The sequence below is a fragment of the Malurus melanocephalus genome, unplaced genomic scaffold, assembly GCF_030028575.1.
Source record: "Malurus melanocephalus ecotype Western Australia unplaced genomic scaffold, MMel_1.1 scaffold_73, whole genome shotgun sequence".
Taxonomy (NCBI): Eukaryota; Metazoa; Chordata; class Aves; order Passeriformes; family Maluridae; genus Malurus; species Malurus melanocephalus.
The window spans coordinates 2,017,409-2,042,964 of NW_026623305.1; the positions used below are offsets into that span (position 1 = coordinate 2,017,409).

The 25,556-nt window shown below is 38.2% G+C and overlaps 1 protein-coding gene across 8 annotated transcripts in view; it reads right to left on the reverse strand.

Moving 5' to 3' along the window:
* TRIP12 (thyroid hormone receptor interactor 12) overlaps positions 1-25,556 on the reverse strand; it is a 75,068-nt gene that overhangs the window by 40,668 nt on the left and 8,844 nt on the right. For 5 of the 8 annotated variants that reach the window (XM_057366912.1, XM_057366916.1, XM_057366915.1 and 2 more), the window contains exons 2-4: positions 11,163-11,309; positions 2,772-2,897; positions 1,010-1,809 (exon numbers count right to left, since the gene is read on the reverse strand). In XM_057366912.1, the coding sequence (XP_057222895.1) occupies positions 1,010-1,809; positions 2,772-2,897; positions 11,163-11,260 (1,024 nt within the window). In that variant the 5' untranslated portion in view covers positions 11,261-11,309. Of the gene's footprint in view, positions 1-1,009; positions 1,810-2,771; positions 2,898-11,162; positions 11,310-19,988; positions 20,177-25,556 lie in introns of those variants that run through there. The other 3 variants (XM_057366918.1, XM_057366917.1, XM_057366913.1) reach the window with 2 other exon arrangements.

Here is a 25,556-nt window from a genome sequence, read left to right on the forward strand (position 1 = left end):
YTCTCTCCTTCCCAAATGCCATTCTTCATCTGTTAGGTTAAGTMATTCCAAAATCAATACTCCAGTCATGCACGTTATCCAAAACACCCCTGTTAAATTTAATTGACCTGTGCTGATTATACAGGAAGATATCCAGTTGCTTTTCATTATTTCACCTATTTCCTGCATTAGTATTAGCTATGGATGTGTCCCAGCTGGGAMAACCTACCTTTGATTATGCCTAAGTAAAGGAACAACAATCCAACCTCTTACATCAAGTCTTAGAGAACACAAGCAGTAAAAAAAATCATTCCGTACACAAAGGCAGCATAACACATGAAAAAAAAAATGTTCAAGACAGCAGAGCTACAAAGCATGTCTGCATACCAGCAAGCAGGTGCTCTGCTAGGAAACAGCCTACATTTCTTAGTGACCAGGTCCTAGAACAGTACCTGCTCTACTCAAACTCAGCACCAGAAAGAAGCCATACTCTGTAAGAACAACTTAAAGGATAAAGTGACTAAAATCAGTGCTACATAGGCCAGGTTTACAAGATTACTGCTCTTAAACATCACAGATTCTCACTACAAGGAAAAATCAGGAAAACAAGTTTGAAATAAGAAACCACATATGATCTATTTGTTTGCCCAGCATTTATGATTCCCACTTTGGAACAGAAGACTTAAGAAAATGAGAGGGGAAAAAAATTCTGACAAAAGGAATATAACCAAGAGTGTTTTATAACATATATGTCCCCATCACAACGTCCAATTATTTTGCATGTATTTTATTTTTAAAATCAATTTTCAAGACACAGAAGCAACTTAAATTTACAGAGCACTGACTGAACTTACATGGTCTGCTTTAGCTGTAAATAGTTTCAGTCACAGCTTTACTTAACTAAGCAGAACATACTAAAAGTTAATTTCCCTAGGAAGATCGCAAGCAGCTTGAAAAAAACAGAAGTATTTGCTTAGAAGACTTGATTTTAAAACGTATGTGTTTATTCTTCCACAAAAGAGCAACTTACTTGCTAGCTTAGCCTGTAGTCCTGAAGGTCCAGGTTTTGATGTCTCCGACTTGGAAGAGCCTGGTAGAGACAGTTTTGTTTTAGGCAGACTGACTTTTGGGCTGAATCGAGCAGCCCAGTCAAACTTCGAAGAGCCACCTGTTTTACTCGGTTCTTTGTCCCTGCTACTCCTTCTTGGACTGGGGCTGGATGCAGAACGGGAACGTCTAGCCTTACTCTGGTCCTTTCCCTGTTTCACTCTGGCACCCTGAGGAACAGTAGAAGAAGCAGAGGCAACAGCAGAAGAGGAGGAGGAGGTGGAAGCTGAAGAAGAAGAATCGGTGATGGTGCTACACCCAGCTTTGGCTGAGGTCACCGATTTTGAAGCCAGCTTGGAGACTTTTGCTGACTTTTCTTCAGTGCCAGTTGATTCAACTGATGACCCACTCTTTATACAAGACAGATTCTCTGTCCTTTTCCTTTTCTGACTTCGGGAGCTACCAGCAGCTCCACCCTTTCTGGTGTGAGCCTTGCTTGTTGATGGCAATTGTGTAGACTTGGGCTGCTCTTGGTCTGAGTGTCTTCTCTTAGATTTAGTATGTGGCTTGTTAGCTTCCGGGGAAGTTTCAGTGTGTTGAAGTGCTTTGGGTTTTTTAGCAGAGCTAGGAGAATTGGTCCTCCTGTAATCTGGACTAGCACTGCGTTTAACTCCTCGAGAATTGTCTTTCTTAGGCACTTGCCCCGTTTTTTGCTTTTCTGAAGTATTGACTCTCTCTGGATCTTCTTGTTGTGGTATTAAAACAGCAGATGAACTACAGCCTCTGTAGAAGTAAGCAGGAACAGTATTAGAGTTGAACTCAAGAAGCCTCACAGTTATAAGAGTTTTGCACGATAAAGGTCATCATTCTTTAATAATAAAGGAAACAGCATATAAGAAACACTGTTAAGTTTACATTAAAGCAAACAAACAAGAACCCCCACATGCTTGTGTGAGAACAGTCAAATTGCATGTATTTGCTAGCATAAAAAATAAGTAGATTGCAAAAGAAAAGCACAATGCACCACCTTGTTAAAAAGGTAGTTATAACTTGAACAGATTTTACTTATATATATCTTAATATGTCAAACTGATTAAAAACAAACAAAAAATCAAGCCATGAAGCTATTAACTGAATGTCTAAGAATATAAGTTCCACAAGAGACTAAGGAGTGTTCAGTAATGCATAACTAGTCGTAACTGGATTCTAGTTCAAGAAAGGCTCTTAATGAAAGGATAGTTTCTCATCAATCTTTAATTTGATGCAGTGAATCACATACAAAAATGGCAAAATTCTCTTCTACATGACAGCAAAACTGTTCTGGTGCATATATAGTGGAAGTACATGAAGAGCACACAAGCAATACCAAGATGATTACCCTGAACACAGGCCTACTTTAGATTATTGCATCTTTCAATTCATATTGGACATTGCTCTGAATTCCTTGGGCAATCTTGCCCCAACATGAAGCAGAAGAAGGGGAGAAAGGCCTTGCAAGTATTCCAGGACTAGTTATGCAGAAATCATTTCCTCCCCATCACTGATGGAATGCTCTTAGTTGGTGAATTAGAAAAAGAAAAACCAAACAATTTGAAACACTGAAATATAGCCAGTGAATGCARTAACTAGATTAGTTAAATATGTATTAGCATATGTTTTAAAAGAACTCTGCATATCTCAATAACTATACACAGTTTTGAAGTGCAGATAACACTGGTTAACATATGAATATGAAGCACAATTACCTTTTAGAAAAGTGTCCCTTGGACTGCTCAGAAGTAGTATTAGACTGCACTTTGGGTGTCTTTGAAATAGATTTTCTACTCTCAGGAGGGCTATGTGCCTTATGTTTTGCCTGCCCTAAATGTGACCTGTCAGCAGAAAGTCAAAACAGAAAGCTATCAGGATTCCAAGATACAGATACAGACCTGTAGGTGGAATATTTTTATTTTTCGACCATTTACAAATATTACTTTACAGCTATAAACCTTTCCATATCAGCTCCTAATATTAAAGCAGCATTTAAAAAGAATCACCTCATGTAGTTACAAATTACTACCAGTGTAAGTGTTTTGCAAAGCACACAATTATTTAGTAATTTTAAATGAATAAAACATCTTCTCACACCTGAGTTTTACAGATAAATTCAGATCTTTCTGGTATGCAAGATTACTGAATTATTCACTTAAGCATTAAGCCAGCACAAAGCAAGACTACCTGTCAAAAGATCTCTCCTCAAAAAAACAGATATATACGCATCTACCTCAAGATTCCATGCATTAAGTCTTGATACAGTTATGAGTATTTACATCTTTGCTCTTCAGTTTAAAAAAAAATCAAGTGCTCAGAATGGGAATACAGCCAGCTCCACTTGGGAAAGCTCAACCCTACCAGTTATTTTCTGGCTGCACATCTTCCAGTTCAAATAATTGAGAGCTGTTTGGTAACAGCTGAAGTAAGAGGAATGAAGAAATGCATACTACCAATGAAGGCAGTCAAATGAGACAGGAAACTTGTGATGTCAGAGACAGGAACGAGTTTCACATAGATAAGCTCTAAGAGGTCTTCTAAGCAGCTCTCAGCTGCATGCAAAAAATGGTTTATTGTATGAGCTCTGACTGAAGGACAAAGATAATACTATACAGCATGGATGAAATTTAAGACTTAAGTTACATCTTCATATATTCCACATTTACTTTGAAACCCACTCAGAATTACCATCAGCAAGACTCAGAARAGAGGGCTCATCAGCATTTAAAACAGGACAGTATAAATAATTGCTAAGGCAAGAAACATCTCACTTGCACTTCCTTAGATAAAATGCACTTTTGACTCAGCTGTCACCAGGAAAACTTTTCTGCACATATCCCACCTATACAGAAGCCCCAGAAYCACTAACCTTTGAAAACCCCAAACTAGTCTAGTACCAATGCTGAAAAAAGCAATGTTTCAAAGTTAAAGAATTGCAGATTACATGCTCATATGCTTAACCCAGGCCTAGATAACCTTCAAGTGGAGGACTGCAAACACCCTTAAAAGCTATTGGCAAGGAAAAGCAAGGAACATGGATTTCCAATTCAAGTTACTTGCTCCAACCCATAACCCCAAACATCACAAAGTTTAGGCCAACAGACTCGATGGAAGTGGTAAGAGTTCCCCACACTTTAAAATAGCTTATTCCAATCAAACACCAGAAGTCTAGCAGCAAAGGCAGAGCTAAGTACTCAGCAGAAAACAGTACCAAGTCTAACCACCCAGATGGTAACCACATRGTAATTTGCTTAGATTCCGAATCGTAAAACTTCAGGAGTGTGACTGTTTTTCTTGATAACTTTSCTCCTGTTTTCTTCTGAATTATTCTTATTTAGTCATGAATGCATATAGTACATATTCAGCACTTTCTGTTGCCTACCTTTCTAAAAGTGTAACAGTCTGAAAAGTAAAATTAACAGCATCTTTTCCATACTCCAGTAATTAATTTTTATTTACCATACTATAAGAAATCTTGTTTACTATCAAAAGCAAGTGAATTAAAACAGATCTTGAGGCCACAATAGCAAACTCCATCAAGGTAAACTTGAGAATGCTTCACCTAATCCTGAGTATTTGGATTTTTCTTTTCCCAACACAAGATTAAGGCATGAAATTTAATTTTCCCCATGAAATGTTTTTATTATGGGAGTAACAAACGTTATTACATAATTTACACTTGGCAGGAATCTTGGGTTTTATGTAAGCTAAACTGATCAGGGTTTATTTATTCTAAGTATATTTTAAAAGGTTACTTTCCCATAAAGATTTTAGTTTTGCTTTAGATATTCACAAAACAGARTAACTGAAAAACTTTTCAACTAAAATACTGCTAAAGCAATACATGCAAAACATGCACTGAAGAGCTTCCACTGGTTTCAGGCTCCTCCCCTTTCACATTTTCACCCTTCAGATTCTTACAAGTTTTACAAATACACTTTCATATCAATGTCCAGTTTGTGTGGACTATTAAAGCTACAACCATATCCTAGGGACCATGCACACCCCATTTGCATTTGCTTTGCTTTATCCATCAAACTATCCATACAAACAACCTTCTGAGCAGAAAGATTGCTCTAGAAACATAGCAAATGGGGAGTCCCACCTGAGGAGAATTTTTTTTAAATTTTATTCTAAAACACCTACTGTGCTCTCACTTCTCACTTGCCTTGCATGTATTGCAAAGAGAAGTTCCACAAGACGATAGCAACTGCACATGCAGTAGCATGTCAGTCAACGGGAACATGACAGGAACTCTCCTTCTCTAAGGTTTATACAAGAGCAAGAAGAGTGAGAATTTGGTTGTAGGATTAATGTAAAAACCATACACCAACTAACAAGTCCCAATTTATACTGAAGTTGGGATTGTTTACTTAAGGTCTCCTTAAACTCACATACAAAGGTTGTAAGAATAGTCTGTAGCGTTCAGAATGAGCAATGCTTGGAGAACAATCAAGTGCTGTGAAAGATACGTGGGCAGCTAGAATGTTGATTTTTTTTWAAAAAGTTGTAAATTATGTGTACTTTTGTCCATAATCCAAGGTTTGGCACTTGYAATTTACCGTTACAAGTTTTTAGTCTTTTCCATTAATGTATCATTCATTAAGAATATTTAAAACAACATTCCAGCAACAAGTGTTTTGAGAGACTAAGGTCCTACTTATTGATAAAAAATGGTAAACTAAGTATTTATGAGCTTATGTTTGCCCATTTTCACTCTCGGGGCAGCTCCAGCAAGAGCAGCTCTTGCTGTAACTTCAAATTATGTTTTGTATGAGTTTTTTGTTTTCCTTCCCTCCCTCCCCAAACTTCAAGACAGTTTCGTAAACAACTCCAAGACTTCATTCAACTGGGCAAAGCTGGCTGCTGATGCCCATTTTAATTCACAGGCAGACACACAAGTTTAGAGTAACACACACACAGAAGTTGACAAGCTAGCCACCATTTAGCTTGCTGAGTTATATAAACAATATGGTGGAAAGCCAGCCCTAAGCAAAACCATAATAAAGAGTCAACTAGAACCTGTTCTCGGAGAGTTACTCTGTGCATACTTAAAAAAAAACCAACACACCTTTTGAAGTTAGTTAATAAACGAAGTGTTTAATCTAAGTCATTTTCCTCAGCAGCTGAGAGTGAGCTATTAAATGCTTCCAAACAAAGTCTACAAAAACCATCCTTTTACTCCTGCCAAAAATGAGATTAAAAAAAAGCAATAGCACAGAAGAAAAAAGGTGGAAAAACACCTACTTCCTCTCCTCAGAAATACTCTACCTATCTTCCCCAGTAACTCAGACATTATATTTAGTTTTTTCACAGGTCTCAGGTAAATTCTTACCACTTGATATACCATTGAGACTGGTTCAAAAATAAATCCTGTTTAGAACAAAAGCAGTAAAACTGACAGAAGCACTTCTGCTAATATCAAAGTCCTACATGCAGCCAACAAGGATCTCATTTATCATTTAGCCTTCAATTCCAAATACACAAGAATGTGTACATATTTTATTCCAAACCATTAAAATTTATTTATAAAGTATCCTACTTTCACATACTCAACAGCATAGCAGTCATTTACATCAAAGTTATATCCTTCTTGAATACTGCTACTCCTAAAGGTTCCATAAGGCGTAACAGCACCCTRAAAGATAAGGATCGCTGTCATCTAATGCCACTAATAAAAAGTAATAATTTTTTGCAGCACTAGTAAAAAGTTCTAGCACATAGGACCACTTCCATTACTCTATACAAACACAGTGAAACACTGCTCACAACTGAAAGGAACAATCAACTGTACCCCATCCAGAAAAGATCTTATTGTGTGCCTCACAATACCACTTCCAAATTGCTCCCATTCAAAGTAAATACTATGGCATCACTGGGAGCTAAGCCAGAAGGGCACATTAATTCTCCAACACACATGGTAACAATGTCAATATACAGTCAAGAAAACGACAGTAAGTACCTTCCATCCCCTCCTCCTACCCCTATGAAAAGAAAGCTTCATTAACGCATCTGCTTTGGTTTACTGCTGCAAAGGGAAACTTTAGCATCATTACAAACTTTAGCATCCTTCCAAACCTGCAAAGAGTCATCCTTCAGTCACAAGCGCTCCAAGATACACTTCAGRCAGGGCTCATACTGGACAATTATAAAGGTGCCATCATAACAGTAATTCTCAATTATGAGGTAAACACTAAATACTTTCTAAAATGATAGTAAAATCAGTAAGAACGGCAATACCCGCAAGAGCTGAAATTCATCCAAAGCACAGTTATTTCAACATCACTGCTGACAAAGGAAAGTGAAGAATCACGTTACTCCAACTTCACCAAGGCCAGTTTGCTTACATGCATACATGGGGAGGGAATGACACAACACCAGCAGCTCACCAGTTTATATACACACCCTCTTCAAAYACACATCCCTTTTTTCTTTTAGAGAAAAGCACACATCATTGTTACAGCACAAACTGGAAATAAACAGCATCTTTCTATACTTCTTTAGGCCTAGTATCATTCTTTGTATTTTTAAAAAAATGCACCTCAAAATCAAACTATCAAAGTTCCTATCGAGTTACTATGCTGAGTGTGAAATTGCTGGTAAAACTCCAGCAKAAAACCATTACAGGCATTCCCAGCTCATTGTGACTACAAGCATTGATGTTAGAGGGACATCAAACAAGCCCAGTCTAGAGAAAAATAGGTTTCCATTGTTGCTTCCAGATTAAGCCAGTCTATCAATAATCGATGGAACAGGAGGGAGATTCTGCATTTAGAACAGGCCAAAGAGAAGTTTGGAATTTCCAAGGTCTTCATGCTCAACAAGTTAAATTGGCAAAGTTTTAACAAAATACCTTTAAGCTATAAAAGTGCCAAAGATTATAGAAAAACATACATTAGCACTTCAGCTTGGCAACACTATCATTCTCCTGACTCTCTCTTTTTTAACACCTTTACCAACTAAAGTCTCTTGCATTCTCTCCAGAGAATAAGAGATTGAGGCAACTCTAAGGCTATTACAAGGCCGTCTGGCCATACCACTTGCTTACCTTGGATTACTGGCCTTAACATCCAAGTCTGAAATTATGAGAGACAAACTGCATAAACTCTCCAAGCTTTCATCACTTAATYTGTATTTTGAAAATGCATGCACCTCAGCCACAAGAAAGCTTTAAGAAAAAAGCTGATGCATTTCCAGCACTGAGAAACTATTTATACAAAGCAGAAATGCAATCAAGTACACAAGTTCAGACAGTATCGAAACCTGTCCTTGCTCGAAGAGTTATGATTGCATATCTATGACCAAAGTGAAGTAACCTCCAACACTTCAGAAGGTGTGGCCTTTAAACCTGCTTACAAACTCKGTGGCTAATTTTAGGCATGAAGCAACAGCCCTCTACAGAGTCACATTACTAATTCCCTCTAGTTTTTTTATTTTGGGGGAGGAGTGGATGTTYGGAGTTTTTAGTTGTTTATTGGGATTTTCTTCTATGAAACACATGGATTTAATAGAGTGGCTGACTAAAATCTCATATTGTMTGTACACCAACATCAATAAGCAGTATGGAGCAACAGAAGAAAATCCATAAAGCAAGATRGTTGCCATTAAGGATTAGCATCCACCATCTCTGCATTTCAATGATTCCTACTTCAGACCAGATTACAAGTGACCACCATTCATGTACGCTCTCATAGAGCACAACTTTCAGTTCAGTTTCATCCAAAAAGATTCCAGCTGAAATGCTCCAAGACCATTCTGTGTTAGCCAAAACACAGCAGGTGAGGATGACTGATTTGCTTCAAAAGAGCATTCCCAGGTCCAACTACAATACTAACATAGATACATCCCAAGTTCACAGTTATTGGCATAATCTGAGCGTATTATCAAAACTAGCCTTTCCAGAGTTTTTTTTAAATGATTTTACAGCTGAAACTACAGCGTTTCACTTTGCTGATGAAAAATGCAATGAAGACTGAAAATAAATTGTCTTGGGCATCCCAAAGAAACCCTTAAAGTATGAAAAGATGTGTTGTTTTTTGTTCAGTGTTTGGGKTTTTTTTTAATATAGCAGCCAAAGCAGTGCTGATCACTGGAGTACGGCAAAGCGTAACAAGGCACATCAACCTGTGAACTCCAGACCCTCCTCCATACTGCTCAGAAGCCAAACTGAAACATTATTATCCTACTGCATGCTAGATACATGGAAGGGTGAGTCCTGTCAGGTTTCTGTCCACAGACAGGCACCAGCTAAAAACTGGTATCCAAGAGCCAATTTTMTAAGGATCTGACAGATCTATCTTACACTGGTCCTTGCATAATAGCCATTTCTGCCCAGCACCTTACTAAAAAGGAGATGCTGATGACAGTAAAAGAAGATTAATTAATTTTAAATTTTACATTAACCAACATATTTTAACTAGGCCTTTTTATAGGCCTTGACAGCTCAAAATGCTTGTTCAAAGATGAAAAGGCAGGGGAGGACCTGTTCTAAAGAGACCCAGATTCAAAGAGGATTATAAGGTTTTTCCATTCTCTTTACTTAAATCAAGGAGCTCTGGTTCCGATAAAGGTCTAACACAGTGTAAGAGTGCAAAACACTCTTGTCCATGTAAGTATGGTACAGATTTGGTGAGCAGGGGAGAAGGTCCAGTCATTTAATATTAAGTCATCGCACGACAGCATAACAGATCACAGTGCACCGAAACAATGGGGTAGCACTGTTTTCTTCTTAGAAGAAAATAGTGCTACCCTTAAAATTCTTCAGCTTGTCTGACTCACAGAATGCTTCTCCCTGGCATTCTGTTGTACAGTCTGAACTAACAGTAGATATTTGAAGAAGAATCCCCATCTCATCTCCAAATAACTTGCCCCCAATTCTTTATTCTAGAAAGATATTTATTCACCCCAGGTTAAATTCAGTGTAAAGGAAGAAGTTGATAGGGCAGTATCTAACTTAAGCATCCACTGAGATACAGACACAACACAAAACAGGCAGAAGTGAATGAAGGGCTCACCATGCCTCTGTTATAAGAAAAATTCTCCAAAAACAGTTCTAGCTTACAACTACCTTAAGGCGCCAACTTCCCTCTCCTTATGCCACAATAGTTCAGGAGAGAATCCTTGTGCTTATCATCTGCTCTTCCACTTTTGCAGTAAACTTATTTAGAGAAGCTGCATTTTTCAGATTCAATTATTCTCCCTAAAGTTCCTTAAAAGCTGGCCTTCTTCACCCATTCAACAATAGTTCAACTTGTTCTCAGACTTCACACTAGTAAGAAACACACCTCATCTTCATTAAACTTCATAGCCCAATTCCTTCATAGTAAAATACTTTCGTGTCACCGACGTGCAATACTTTAACACTCATCCTAAAAAATCAAGCCCAAGGTACACATATCCAACAACTACACCAGTAACATATCTGGGGAAGTAGRATATAGAGAGATTTGCCTACCATCATACTATAAACTTTTTCATTAGACTAATCTTTTAACAGAGTTAAGAAAACACATACCTATACAGGCTTCACTCATGGAAGTAATAATATAGTCATCCACAGASAAGTTCTAAGAATCTTCTTCTTTCTGCACTGCAGAGGCAACTACTTACAGAACAAATACAATCTGGTCCACTTACTCACTACATCAGGCATATTAAATTATGGCAAACTTTATTTTCTTTAATTATTCAAAAGCTGCYCAGGACTTATAAGCAGTGCAAAGGTAACAGACTACCAGTTATTCAGTCTTCTCAAATAGAAATAGAGATTTTCCCACATTCCCAGTAACAGACTCTCCCTGTCATCCCCCTCCCATGCTTTAAGTATCAGGGAAAAAAAGAAGGGGAAGGAATTTGTTACTACYTGTGATTTATGGAAAACAGCTTTTTCACCCTGCAGCTCTACTACTGCTACTCTAGCTGAACATATATGGCAGWGAGTTATCCATGGGTTCATCTCACACATTAACAGTACAGGTAGCATTTCAGGGGCAAAAAGATTTTATGCAAATGTCAGTGCTTGGACTGCAGTGAGGAAAACATTATTCTCTAAGTCCCAACAATTTCATTGTTACACATTTGAACACACTTATAGATAGCAGTCATACCTTCCTCCTACTGCGTCGTCTTGTGGCTGGGCCCCGGCAGTGTTCCTCTGTGAACGTCGCAGTGACCCCCCTGGATTGTTATTAGGCCGGTTGGACATTGGCACCTCTCTCCTGAAGGGACATACCCTTTCTAGACACTATCATTCACTGAAAGACAAGAGAGACAGAGTCATGAGATGTGGCATGAAGACTCACCGCCAGAAGCTTCTGAACAATTTTTAGTTAGAAGACAAACAGACAAGGTTCTTCTCAAGAACATTTGGAACCTTAATACAGAGMAACCAGGTTTTGGTGTATACAGTACACAGATCATCTACTGGACTAAATGACCTTTAAAGTTCCCTTTCAACCCGAACTAGAAGCTCCACAATGATCTTGTGATGACACATTCTTTTCTAGCGGGCTTCTCTAATTATAAGGAGACAAGAAAAATGCAGTTTAGAAGAATGTGTGTGTATCAACATTAAGGAGAAACTCAGTGCTTGATAGAAAACAACAGTATTCAAGTATTTTAACTTCCATTGTATCAAATTCCCATTTCAGGAATGAGCAGCAGTATTCACAACGTAACTACAGTGCTTTCAGAACAGCTTCTTTCCTTAGTCTGATTTACGCAACTTTCATTTGCATAAAGCAAGATATATACACATCAGGAAAAAGACCTAGCTTGATAATAAGGAAGTTTTACTCATGAGAGCTAAATTACAGAGGAAAGATATTTGAGACAGAAGGATTAAATAGTGCACACAATTTTAAAGAAAATCCATGATGGCTTTGTATTACTACATTTGGAATTGCTTCGCAACTGCTAGAGATCTACAGGTATTATTTTGGTAGTTATTTATAGAAGACTACCATAACCCCTAGCCAAAGTCCTCAGAAACAGACATATTTCAAGAACAAGCTTCACTTAATTCCTCAGTGAACAGAGGTGACTTCTGTATCCTGTGCTAAATTGGTATTTCCATGTAGAGCATAGCAACCAGCAAATCCAGTTTTGCTGTTTCTAATTTTGTGGAATCTGATAAAAAAGGGTATTTGCAGGTGAAAAAAAGCTGTAAGAAGGAAAGTAACCAAAGTTTAAGAACTCAGTAGCCTATATGCAGAATTGGTACCTATTGTATCTAGAGCACAGTAAGTAAGAAATCTGTCACTAAAAAGTTTAAAACACTGCAGCTTCAGATTCAAATTCAAATGTCTCCAATGAAGTAACTCTCAAGATTGGCATTGTCAGTAAAGAGAGTGAATAGCTGAACATAATTGTCTATTCTTCTGAAAAGGGCCTATAGAAGTGAACAAAGGGGACAAGAGGGGAAGGGGGGGCAAGAAAGAATCCTAAATTATGCAGTTTTTACTGGATATAAGAAACCAAGCATATAAACTGATATTATGCAAACCGTTAYGCCATGTATGATGCTAAAAGGAACACGTATATCATCCACACACCTGTGCAGCACAGGAAACTGATCACGATTCTGCTAGCTCAGATTCAGTCTTGTTACACTGCAGTAATAAACCTAATACTGAAAGGTCACACTTAGCATGCCAGAAATACTTTAAATATTTCCAGGAATTTAATAAGAATACAAGTTAGGCAGAAGAATCACTCTCCATCCTAATCCCCACATCACAGGAGTCAAAAGTATCTTTCAAAAATTCTTCATGTTCTTTCTACCATGAAGTCCAATACAGCAGCAAACAGCAAGAACAAAAAATAGAATTAACAAATCATTTTTACCTTCATTGGTTTTGGGTTGTTGGTTTTTGTTGGTTATTTTTTACCTCACACTTAGGAATTTAAAAGAATGTAAGTAAAGCACAAAACACACAATCCCAGAAAATACASTTGCTTGATGAATCTCAGCTAGAAGTCCTGATGACTAAGCTGAAAAAGCTATAAACACTATTCCTCAAAAGGCAAGCTTTCCCTCTTCACAATCGTTTCCTCTTATTCTAACTCCTTCATAACCAATATTCCCACTAACAGAAATGCTTAAAGCTTTTCAGTAATATGTAGCACCATCAATTTACAACTTCTCATACTTTAGAGCACAAAGATTTACAATGAAACAGAAAAAGCTTGCAACTGCTGGAACGTATGCCAGCTTGCTGGTGTAGCCTGATCAGTTCAGCTGAGGAGCTCGTAGGTTGTAGCATTCTCCTCAGAACAGCAATGCARTAACAAAGCCTAGCATTAACCAGGCTCAAGCTGACCACGGGCCCAGCACTACCTCAGGGGTCCAGCTGAAGTCAACCACAGGCACTGTCAAATGCTCTTGTGCATTCTCTTCTGATTTCCTTGTATTTGAACACCATATGAAAAAAAAATCCCACTCTATTAGAAATGAGGCCCATTCTGTSCATTTTCTAAAAGGAGGAAGTAGTGCCTCCTTCTGCCCAAAGGGCAGCTGGCATTGAAACCATACTAATGTCAAGCTTTCAGCCATACCACAGAAATGGTTGCCACAGAACTATTGTCTCAGCTTGTACTGACTAAAATGTGCATTGTAGCAGGATTCATTCTGCAAGGAGCAATRCTTATTTATCACTCGGCTGGGTAAGCCATGCACTTTCCCACCTAGGGCCACAATATGGGCTTCTCCACACACCACCATAATAGTCAGCAAGAAAACATCTCACAGGCAATCCTGGCTAGTAGTTTCCCTATGGAAACTTCTGTCTTACACTGATCTATCTGGGTATGCTGGTTTTGTCTGTCATAGACTTAAATTTACTCACAGTTGCTGGTACAGGGCTATGTTTTGGATTTCTGTTGAACAGAGCATTGATAATAGAGCACAGTGTTGATAAGACAGATGTTTTTGTTACTGGTGAGAAGTGCTTACACAGAGCCAAGGCCTTTTCTGCTTTTTCTACTGTCACACTGGTGAGGAGGCTTGAAGTATACGGGAGGTTGGGAGGAGACCCAGACAAGACAAGTGTCCTAAACTGATCAAAGCGATATTCCAGACTACATGACTTTATGCTCAGTATATAAAGTGGAAGGAAGAAGTAGGAAGAGGAGGACATGTGGAGTGGTGCATTTTGTCCTCCCAGGTCACCGCTAACGTGACGGGCACCTGCTCTCCTGGAGATGGCTAAACTCCTGCTTGCCCATGGGAAGCAGTTAATTCTTTGTCTTGCTTGGCTTGTATGCATGCCTTTTGTTCTTCCTATTAGATTGTCTTTACCTAATTCCTCAAGTTTTCCAGCCTTCACCCTTCCAATTCTCTTTCCAACCCCACTGGTGGGGGACCGAGCAAGCAGCTGCCTGGTGCTTGATTGCTGGCTGGGATTAAACTATGACACAGGGTTAACCAGACACTTTAAGTAGTCTGTACTTAGCAGTTACGTAGCACAATGTATTGTCATCCACGTGGTATTTTCAGATGTGAAGAACAATGAAATAACAGCTTTTCTACCCTGTAAGGCATCTGTCAAGTCAAGATGATATCCAGAGTTATCTTCTATAGTGAAACCTCTCAACTTAACTGCTTTTCTTATTGTGTACTTGTTGCCATATGACTCCCAGTTTGCTTTTAAATATAATGCAGCTTCATGATTCAGCTGTGACCTTTAACATCAAAATACTAACTTAAGTCTCACTGCAAGCCACACAATACCATGTGCTCAGTTAGCCCAGTAAGGAAGAGACATTTTCACAACTGTGCCTTCCACATCCTGAAACAATAAGGCAAGAGCCCAGAGGGTCCTAAATCTCAACTGTTCTCATCCAGACTGCCCCCCTGAGTCTCACTCCAAGCACTTGGTTTCTTCTTTCCCATCGTCACAGACCTACATTCAAAGGAAATACCCCCAAATCAGTAGAGATCAGCCGAATGTGTCAGTGCAGTCCTGCCAGATTTTAAGACAATTTCCTCAACTATGCTGATTCTTCCTCACACCCACAATAACAAAAAGCTACAACCATCCATCAGACCTTCATGCTTCCATGACAGGCACTGCTATTCAGGAAACAGAATATTTCTTCTAGCATACAGTTATCTGCACACAAGCCTTTTTATTTAAGATTTCATAACTCCATATTCCTAGCTATGATGACACCAAAGCACAGGCCTGCAGAGGCTCTCATCATAAGCAGAATCTTTAGCATGAGGTTGAATTCCAAAAGCCAGAATTTCAAATAAACTCACATCTTCTGAAGCCATGTAACAACACTGCTGTTTATTATGCTGCATCATATTCTTGAGTTTAAGCAAACACTATTTGATTACTATTTAGGGTCATCTTTGCTATTGTACAGGAAAGCAACTAGAATTAACTTCTGTAAACCTAACATATCCATTGCAAACACTATAGCTTATACATAATCAACACATTGCTTGGAGAGGTTCCACAGGAACACAAGTCAAAAACTACTTGCAGTGCAGCCTTTACCTTTCTGCTTGTGGAAAGCCAACAGGAAATGACTAACATGCTTCCATGTTTTTGAAGCAAACTAAGAAAACAGAACTACACAACAAGCCTGTATCAGCCTTTACTTGGCATCTAAATCACTCCTGTAAGGATACAAGGAACTGTAAGGTAGCTACCCTGACACAGGCTGAGAGAAAAACACCATGAGTAAAATGAATTCCAACATGCTCTAGGGGCCACTAACAGGGTAACAAGGCAAACCAGTAACAATACCTGCAAGAGATAAACTGAATTCTTCCAAAAGGGCCTTCTTAATATACTTGCATGAGCTTTAAGGCTTTTTTGTTTGGGGTGTTTGGTTTGGATTTGTTTTGTGCTTTTTTAAGCTCCTTTGCAAGAATCTTGGTAATGCAAGAACTTTTTCAGACTCTTGCACTCCCCTGATCATTTCAGGATATGCCTAGCACCTCTGCCTATAATGTTCCAGTATAATAGCGGTAATCCACTTGAAGCTGAGCTAAGTACACTGGTCAGCACACTTCTCTTGTACTTTAGCCCAAAAATCCCAGTTGCCTTATTTAATGCTGCTGCAGCAATCCAGCTCCTCAAAATTGCACAGTTACTGCCCTCAAGTCAGTATTAGGCAAAGGCAGGGGGGGAAAAAAGAAAAGACAGGAGGATGTTTATATGCCTTGTAAGTTCAGAACATTTTCTTCCAGCAAGTTGCAAATCTTGCCAGCCAGAACCCAGAGTTCAGCGTACATATCAGAAAATATTACACCTAAGAGTTCAGATCTGTATTCTTTTACTTCAGTGCAGACAATATTAATTTACTTGATCAGCTGTTTCTGTGATAAATCTAGTTAAAATAGAAACAACACTCTAAATATACAAGCATACAACACATTTAAGAACTGAGATCTTAACTGCAACTAAACCAAAGAACTTACTGCCTRCGGTTTAGTAACTGCTGAATTGTTTCAGATTCACATAATTTTCAACTGATCTCGGCTGCACCTCATTTTTGCTCACTGTTTTGCTCACGAGGTTCTTCTCATTTACCTGCAGACACRCACACCTACTTACTTGCCTTACAAGCAAGTACTTGCAAGTACTCAATTACTACTTCTACTTCAATAGCTGACTAAAGATGACTTTTTTTGTCCAAAAAAGTTGTTTTAAACTCAGTCTTGTGCAGCTGATTTTGACACGATATTCTCCCTCCATACTCTCCAAATTCAAAAGTTATCCACTCATTCCCGCTCTTTTTCCACTGAGGTCCTCACCTTCAAGCAGATTTCAAAGCTCCAAGCAGGCAGAAGTTTTTATTTTCAGTTTAGCAGCCTCTTGTCCATTCTGGTTATAGAGGTAGCTCATGGATGAATTTTAGGGAGTGAATACAATAACATAGTGAAAACTTCCTAGAAAAATTTTCTGCAGCATATCCTAAATTCTCATCATCCATCCCTTCTTCCTGACAGTAAATTTCTATACACAAACAAGGGAAAAATATAYTCTCCCATAAGCTGCAAAATGCTGTAAGGCACAGTAAGATGCATGCATTTGGTTTGCATTCATGCAAATGCTAAGTTATTCAGCTACATGAAACCATTGAGCCTTAAGAATGTGACAAGCTTTACTTCTTTAAACACAGAAAGACCAAGCTAACACTTAATGTCCTTATTCACTTCTATTTCTACCTTCTCCCCATGAATAGCCGGAAGTTGTCCATGTGATTCAAAGATGCCAGAGCACACTAAGGCTTCCGAGCTGCACTGCATCTAATGACGTAAAACTCACATGGTGATTTTTATCATTCACTTCTWTTGATACAGAAACCACACAAAATCATACTGAATCACTTATTAGGCTGGACTGGGTTAGGGTTACACATACCCAAGGATACACTCCCCATCCCTCCCAAAGACAAGTGCTCTGAGAGAAAAGCAGCTCTTCATGCATGAAAGTGCTGTCAAAGCAACTATTTCTCTTGGTTTTGGGTGCATCAGTAATAGAGTTAACTATAAAAATAATCTCCTAGAGCATTTACACACAATTTCATTCAAAGGATTTGCCCTKGTAAAAAAATTCAAGTATTATAGCTGTTCTTCTCCAAATAAACCAAATTTGATACGTTTTCATGTCATCATTTGTAACACGTCCAAACTAGTTCAGCCTAAGCTCTCCTCTAGTGTATAGTTTGACTTGAATTCATTAACAAAGGAARCGAATGCTCTCACTATGGCAGAGGGCCAGGACATGAAGCTTCAAGAAAATATTTTCATGTTTACACCACCTGTAGTTTCTCAGTCTGAATTGTGTGCTCTAGTTCATTTTGGTTTTTTAACCAGCTAAACATTAAGTTCTGTTAACATAATTCAGTCACCTCCGCAGCAGTTAAATCTTTTACTATAGAGATACAAAGATTATCAAAAGCATAAGGACCCAGAAACTCTTGAGTCAATCCRTATCAAGGAAAAGAACAGTCTGATCTGGAGAGTTGCAAGTCAGCCAGAGACAGCTCAGCTTAAGAAGCAGCCCAGAGGTKTTTAAGCCATGTCAGTAACACAAAAGATTTGTTACACCACACAGAGAACAAGCCCACACAAACACAGCAAATGCTAGCTGCCAAATACTGAACCAGGTTTCCTATCTTCGTTGACAGATCTTTTTCCCTTTTAGCACAGCAATGTGAATGAAAGCARAAGTGAGGAACAAATATGTTCAAAGTTTCTTTTTCTGTGCACATTCGTACCACAAAGCAGTATTTTTTCTTCCAAGTCAGTCCTACAAGAGCTTGACTTCACCTGTACAGGACCTTATAAACTACTGTTACATACTAACAAGCTATTACACAGCAAAGTCTATGCTATGAGGGCCTCAGGATGCAATTCTGCTACCTGGTTCTAATAAAAGTGTAGTTTCAACTTGTTAATAACAATGAAAGTAATAGTTCTTTTCATTTTTAAAATTACACAAAAGTTTTTAAGTCTCTCTCTCTAACAGAACATATTTTCCAACAGCTAAATTCTGACCAAAGCTCTGCTGTTTGTATGCAGAGTGAACTGATGTGAATCCTTCACTTATTGAAGACTTTCAATAAAAAAAAAAAACAAAAAACCAAACATAAGCAACAGAAGTAAAATCTTATGGGATCTTCATTTTCAGCTTCTCTAGAAACTCTTGTTTAGTAGGGGGGCAAAAGCCACTATCTGAACAGTGTCTTCAGCTTTCATGGTCAGCATAGCAAACAAAAAAAATCAGACACAAAAAAACAAAACAAGCAAAAACAAACAAATAAAAAAACCAAAACACTGTCTGGCAAGAATGAAGGAGAAGACTATTCAGAAGACAGGAATGAATTTCAATGAGGAGCTTTTACCTCCTGTGACATAACATGAAACATAGAAACCTTCATGAAGTACAGATCACTGATACTGCCAGAAAACAAGGCAAGCTAGAAGCAGGTGGTCAAGCTAAGACCAAGCAAACAGGTGTGACCAAGTTGGGAGAGAGGGCTTTTATAACCCATGGAGGAAAAAAGAAAAATCAGCTGAGTGATTAATACAAATTTTAACTTAGTAGCTTATTTCAGTACTTCCAYGCAAGTCAACCAAGRTACTCAAAACCACCACCTATTCTAAATCTGCATTGCCCCATGCTTCATGACCAGCTCCCTKTGAGCTGCATAGCTCCATTTACTTACAACGCCGAGTCTGAATGCAGAACTTACTGCTCAAACACCAAGCCTCTTCTAATGCCATAGACCAGATGGTGCCTCATTTGCAGTTTGCCATCCACCTGCATCTGGCATCCACAACACTTAAGCAAAACGTAGTGCAATAGCACAAGACAAATACTGATATGGTACACAGCCATGTCCTACCTGCAGAGCCTGTTAGACAATACACACCGCAAGTTGCAGCACGGAAGGTTTTCTGAGACCTGCCAAATTCCTAATCAACTTCTGCCAGGCTGTCTTAAATTACCAAGAGACCTAGCGAGCTCAGTGGCTAATAAAACGTGGTTTGGTCACCCAAAGTCTAAATTAACACAAGATGATCTCTGTAATCTCTTACACAACTATAAAGGGAAAGGCAAAAACTAAACAAAAAAAAAAAGACTAAGAACCTTAATTAGTCACTGGACTGAAGAAATTCAGAAACTAGATGCCACAGAAGTTAGCGCTGGAAGAAGAAATTAGATAAGTGTGCCGCAGATGAACTAAAGACCACAGATCTAAGTGTATTATGAAAACAAAGTAAAGAAGCAGGAAAGTGAGTCTTCATTTTGATAATATGCACCTTCAGCTCTAACCCAGTCTACAAAAACTTGATTAGTAATCCTAGCATGTCTTAAAGAGAAAAACTACAAAGATAAAAMCAAAAATTTTAAAAAATAACATGTTTCCAAGGACAGGTAGAAGATACTCATCTGTTTTCTACTCACCTAAAATGGGTCTTCAGATTTTTACATCTTCAACATATAATTTAGACAACTTTGGGACAAATCAGGAGGATTTCAGTTTTCCTGTTGTTTTTCTAATCACTGATATTTAGAACTGACTCAGGTTAATGTCTGTTGAGGTTTCCTTTCCCACACTGGCTCAAGCAGGTTATGCTGTCCTCCTGAGCAGAGATTTCATCCAAATGCTACACAGAAAAGGTCATAGGCCTAATGCATAGCAAGATTCCTACGCCACATGACACAATCTGGGAAATAGTTTAATTGTAGTTGTTGAGGAAGAAATCCAATTAAAACAGGTTATGTTTCCGGCTTCCTCAGCACTGGATCTGCAYATGGATCTTTAGCTATCACAAGAATACTATAAAACAGCAAACAAAGGCATTAAAACACACTGAAGTTTTCTGAACTGGGCAGTGTTAAAAGCAGTAGGATCTTGGAATTATGCGTTACAGATGCATTTTCTCAAAAACAGAAAAATTTATACGTTTACATTATACCTTACAATGATGTAATGAGAAGCAAGCTCCAATACACATACCAAATTACTGACACAGGCACAATTAAAGTAATTTACTTTGTATGAAATCATGAACCAAAATGCCTACCAAATATCTGTATGAACAGAAGTTCTGTGTAAAGCCCAACAAAAGGAAGTAACAAGCCAAGAAACACCTGTTAAACACTAAGGATTAAGCTGCTTTTAAACTGATCCTGTCAATTGTAAGATCATGACTTTACAGTGTTCAGAGCTACTCTTTCTTATTAAATATGTAGAACACCATACAGTATTAGCTCCCCCAAATGCATTTTAGGAAGGCTCAAATTTTTATAATCATGGAAAAAGTCATCAAAAGACAGAGTTTTATGAAGGAATTAAGCAACTTTATGGTACACWTTACTGACAAGTGTCTACCCCACTCTGCACATATACACCTTTTTAGTGCTCCATAAATAAAACAAGTTTGTGGGAACAAGGCATTGTACATGGAGATTAGAGTATGGGAAAGGAAAATGAGTATCCAAGGACCTGAATACAGAGGGTTAAGATGCTGGACTTAATCAAATCTAAATATCAGAGCTCTTTCAAGTGCTTTTTAGCAAGATGGGAGACTTAAGTTTTAAACTAGACAATAACTCAACATCACTGAATATTAAGACACAAAAAAAGACCGCTACAAATTCCTCTCCTCCTTCCCTTATGTATAAGTACCACCAGGACTTTGTTGTCCTTAACCTCACCAATGATTTTTACCTATCTTTCCCAGGCTACCCACACACTTTCCTTGAACAAGAACAACTGTAACTATGCCCATATGTTACAGCTCACAAGACAAACAAGTTAACACTAATGAGGTATTTTTCCTAGGGTCCTATCATGGCCAAGTTTGTCAAAGCCTGAATTCTTTGGCAACAGTCAATCACTTCAGAGCTGGAAGAAGGACTGCTTACTTTCCACCATCAAGATGTTGCAATAGGTGCTACCAAGATCTGTTCAATGCTTTTCATTACCTTCCAGCTAAACTGCTACTGACACACTGAAAGGATTCACAGACTAATATAGAAGACACTGCAGGGGAACAGAGCTTCTTCACAACTCTGAAACACGCATAAAAGAACAAGCAGAGCTCTACGTTTTCTATAACTTGATCAAAATTATTATTTAAGAAGTAGATACAATAGCTGGTTCAATAAGCCTTTGCTCTTGCAATTTGTTTTGTGACCCAATCAGAACATTCAGAGTTGTCTCCTATACAGGTGACCTTTCACCCAACACTAATGTTTGATGGGCAAATCTACAACTTACTGCCCCCCAAACAACACATTAATTCTGGTCTTGTCTAGGATTGACACAGAATATGGTGAGGAAGAGAGGAAAGGAAGACCGTGTTTCTTCTGAGTGCTTTGTGTATAATCAAAGATATAGTAACTTGAAGCAAAGCAATGCATCCATCTTGCTACACTCCTAAAATACACTTTAAAACATGAAAATAATCTCATACTGTTAATATGACACTTTGGAAGGAAAGTTCACTCAACTCTCAAGCAAGATTTCTTGTCTTTCTGGTTTGTTTTCATGGTTTATGTTTTTTCTTTTAAAAATATCCATAAGACACTCCAAAACTACTCCACATCATCCTCTTCACTCTATCGTAAGCCATTTTAAAAAATGCACTAGTTAGGAAGACAAACAAAATGATATTTAACTGGAGAGGGAGCTTCATCACACTGCAAGATAAAATAACASTCTTTACAACAATGGAGTAAAAAACACAGAGAATGGAGTGGCTTCAGGGAGAGATAAAAGAAAGACTATGAAGTAGACAGGCTTGTAGAGAAAGAGGAAAAATACCTTTAGGCCCAGAAGTGAGCCCAGTTCGTTCCCTCCCCTCTGCACAGTATCTTACAAATATGTAAACTTAAATGCAGGTATTTCATAAAGGCTGCAGCCTCTTACTTCTCTATCTGTTTTACAAACCAAAGATACTCAGCTGGGAACACACATATCCCCATTCCACCTATGATTAAAGAGCAAAAGTGTTCCAGTAATCCCAGTATCTTTACTACCTCCATTTCCCCATGTCAAGTCTTAGAAACACACCTTTTCTCCTGTCAACTATTTCCTAGCACCTCTAACTCCTATCAGCCACCAAAGATACCAAATTAATTGCAYTACATTTTAATATTTATTCTGTGCTTTTCAAAATTTATTTAAAGGCTCCCCTGACAGAACAGTTTTGGGACACAGATACCATGTACTGCTGTTTGAAAACAGCCTGATCTGTTAACACAAACTTATTCCACAGAACTGAAAGCTGATAAAAACACTGTTCACCAAACATGCAGTCATCTATGAAAAAATAGTTGAAACTCTTCTCTATTAAATGTCTATTTAGTTAAAATGTGGAGGCTACAAAGCTACAAATGCTACAAAGCATATAACACTGAATTTTCAAAACAGAGGCCTAGAGTTGTTTTTTCTTATGTCAAGGGCAGCATATACTTTTAGCATCTCCTCTCAGTGGCCTCTCAGCAGCATTCCTAAGTTCACAGGCACAAAACTCTGAAGCTTGAATTTCTTGACTCAGTCGTTCAAAGCTTAGGCATGCAATAAGCACAGAGTTAGTTACCCATGGGAGCAACTATCTTTCTTGGTATAACTATAACATTTATGACAACACAGCTAGAATCAGTGGTATAAAAACCAAACACTTGYACATACTTATGCACTTTTTTTCKCCTCCTTAAGTTAGCCTTTAGCTGCCATCTAGATATTTTACACTAAAGTCAGGCATTTAAAGTCCTTCAACCTAAAGCAATACAAAAATACAGTAAGGAAGAAGTGTCCCTTTGCTTTAAAAAACTACTTAAAGAGATACCCTTAGTACTGACTGTACTTCCAGGAATAGGCCCTCTCCTTTCCCGAGAAACAAATGTGCTTTTTTCAAGTACTCTTCACAGGACAGCCTGCCTTCCTTCCCTATGTCAGTAATGTAATGAGATTGTATTTGTTTACTCCATAAATTTAGGTAGACAGACATTCKCATTGAACCAAAGTTYGAAAGTTTAGCAAAAAAAGTACTCTTTGATGAGGACTACTGCTTCTACCTGGTTGGTTTCAAAGCTGTGTTACTGCAAACACACTTGATCAAGAATATTCCACCATTCACACATAGTTGAATCTAAAATACAGCTAATCTGAATGCACAAAGTCCAAGGTTCTGAAAAATAACTGAACATTAGTGTCTCTGCAAGCTGTGCATACTCAAACATTTGTAACACTTGAAGGCAGGCAATAATGATTGACTTTTAATGGTACTAAATCTTGAAATCGTACTTCAGTAATGACAGGATATCAATAGACTTCCAGAAGCAAAAGATTTTTTCTGACAGTAGAACTCTGGACAYGTGTTACCATTTGCAGGCTCACAGAAGAGAGGTCATTATTTTATTTGTTTTGTTAAACCCAAAACTATTTAAACAACCAATTGCTGTTAAGTACCATCCAAATAGAATGCACCATTGCACAAGTTTAACAGAAAGTGTTTGTAATGATGGAAAACTATTACTCGTAGAAGAAAATKATAAACTAAGATGAAAGCTTTATTATGACCTTACTTATTTCCACATAACTACACAGGTGATAAAGCTATCTAAACACACAGCTGTTCCCTCAAAACTCCCCTTTTTCCAAATTATCAAAACTTACTTCCCTTTTCTCTCCTCTGTCCCTCTCCCAAAATAGTAAGTATGCATCAAAATATGGAACAGTAAATTATTCTAATGAGACACTTGCAATGCTATGAAGTACAATGACACCATTCAATATGGAGATGCTATACTTCAGTACTGAACCAAAAGCGTTACTGTAAGCCAAACCCCTGTCAGCTGACCTAAGCATTAGTGACTACATGTTCTAGTTCCTCACACAGTGATGCTGGAGGGGAATGGGAGAGRAGGTGTGGAAGAGGAATCAATGCTTAGATGTATACACTATTAGAGAGTAACCAAGAATTCTCAGTGCTTTTGTCAAAAATTGTGTTTATCTGAAATACTCTATTCCATCACACCAATGGGCCTTGGTCAAGAGACATGAATTCCAGTTGAAAAACAGAAGGGTGAACTTAAAAGGAGTTAACTAATAAAACCTGTACTATTTACCCTGGCAACAAKATTGTAAACACCTTCTGTAAGTGCTAAGAGTAAAACATCAACAGAGGAAAGTAACTTAAAGAGAGGATAGTATTGACACAGYTAGCAGGCAAACAGTTATGAGAAACTCTCAGGCTGGAAATTAGATGATCCTAAACTTTGAGAAATCACATGCAGAAAGAATATCCCAGGAGGGCTGAAGAATTAAAAAGGCAAGTATTAAAAAAAAAAAAAAAAATGCATGCACTTAAATCTAACTTTCGGCCATCTAAAAAGCAGCTAAGTGATGTATCAACAATATTAGCAAATTRCAGTTTTGACATTATGAGGTCTCTTACTAAGCCTACTTCTGGAGAGTCTTCACTGTCCTTACAGACAACTAACAAGTTCTTTTGTCCTACTATGACCACCAACAGAGAGAGGAGAKGCTCAGGTACAAAAATCTCTTCAAAGGCTGAGTTCCTAGAAAAAGCTAGTTCCCCTGCTTTGGGTCTCTTGGCTAAGGAAGTAACTAGAACAGCATTCTTGTTATTGTAACAGCCATTTTCTTCCTCAGAAGGTGTAAGAAGTCTGAGCAGACACTGCAAAGAAGCAAGCCTGGATTATCTACAATTTGTGAAACTTTTCCTACCCATGGTACCTACCACTGAAGTTCTCTTATGACTGAGGAGAGAAAACTTGTCCCCACACCTTCTCCTGGGAGGAGGAGGACAGCCCTCCACAAAGCAAACTGATTGCAGAAAGCAGCAAGTTCTAGGATTTAAAAATAAAAAACCACAAACCATACACCACACTTTTGGATAGGGTTAGTCTGTGCAGAGGTTGTTTATCCAGCTTGATCCTTCTATTGCTGTGTCACTCTGTGCCCATATGTTCATGTTTGATATCTGCCACATGGGG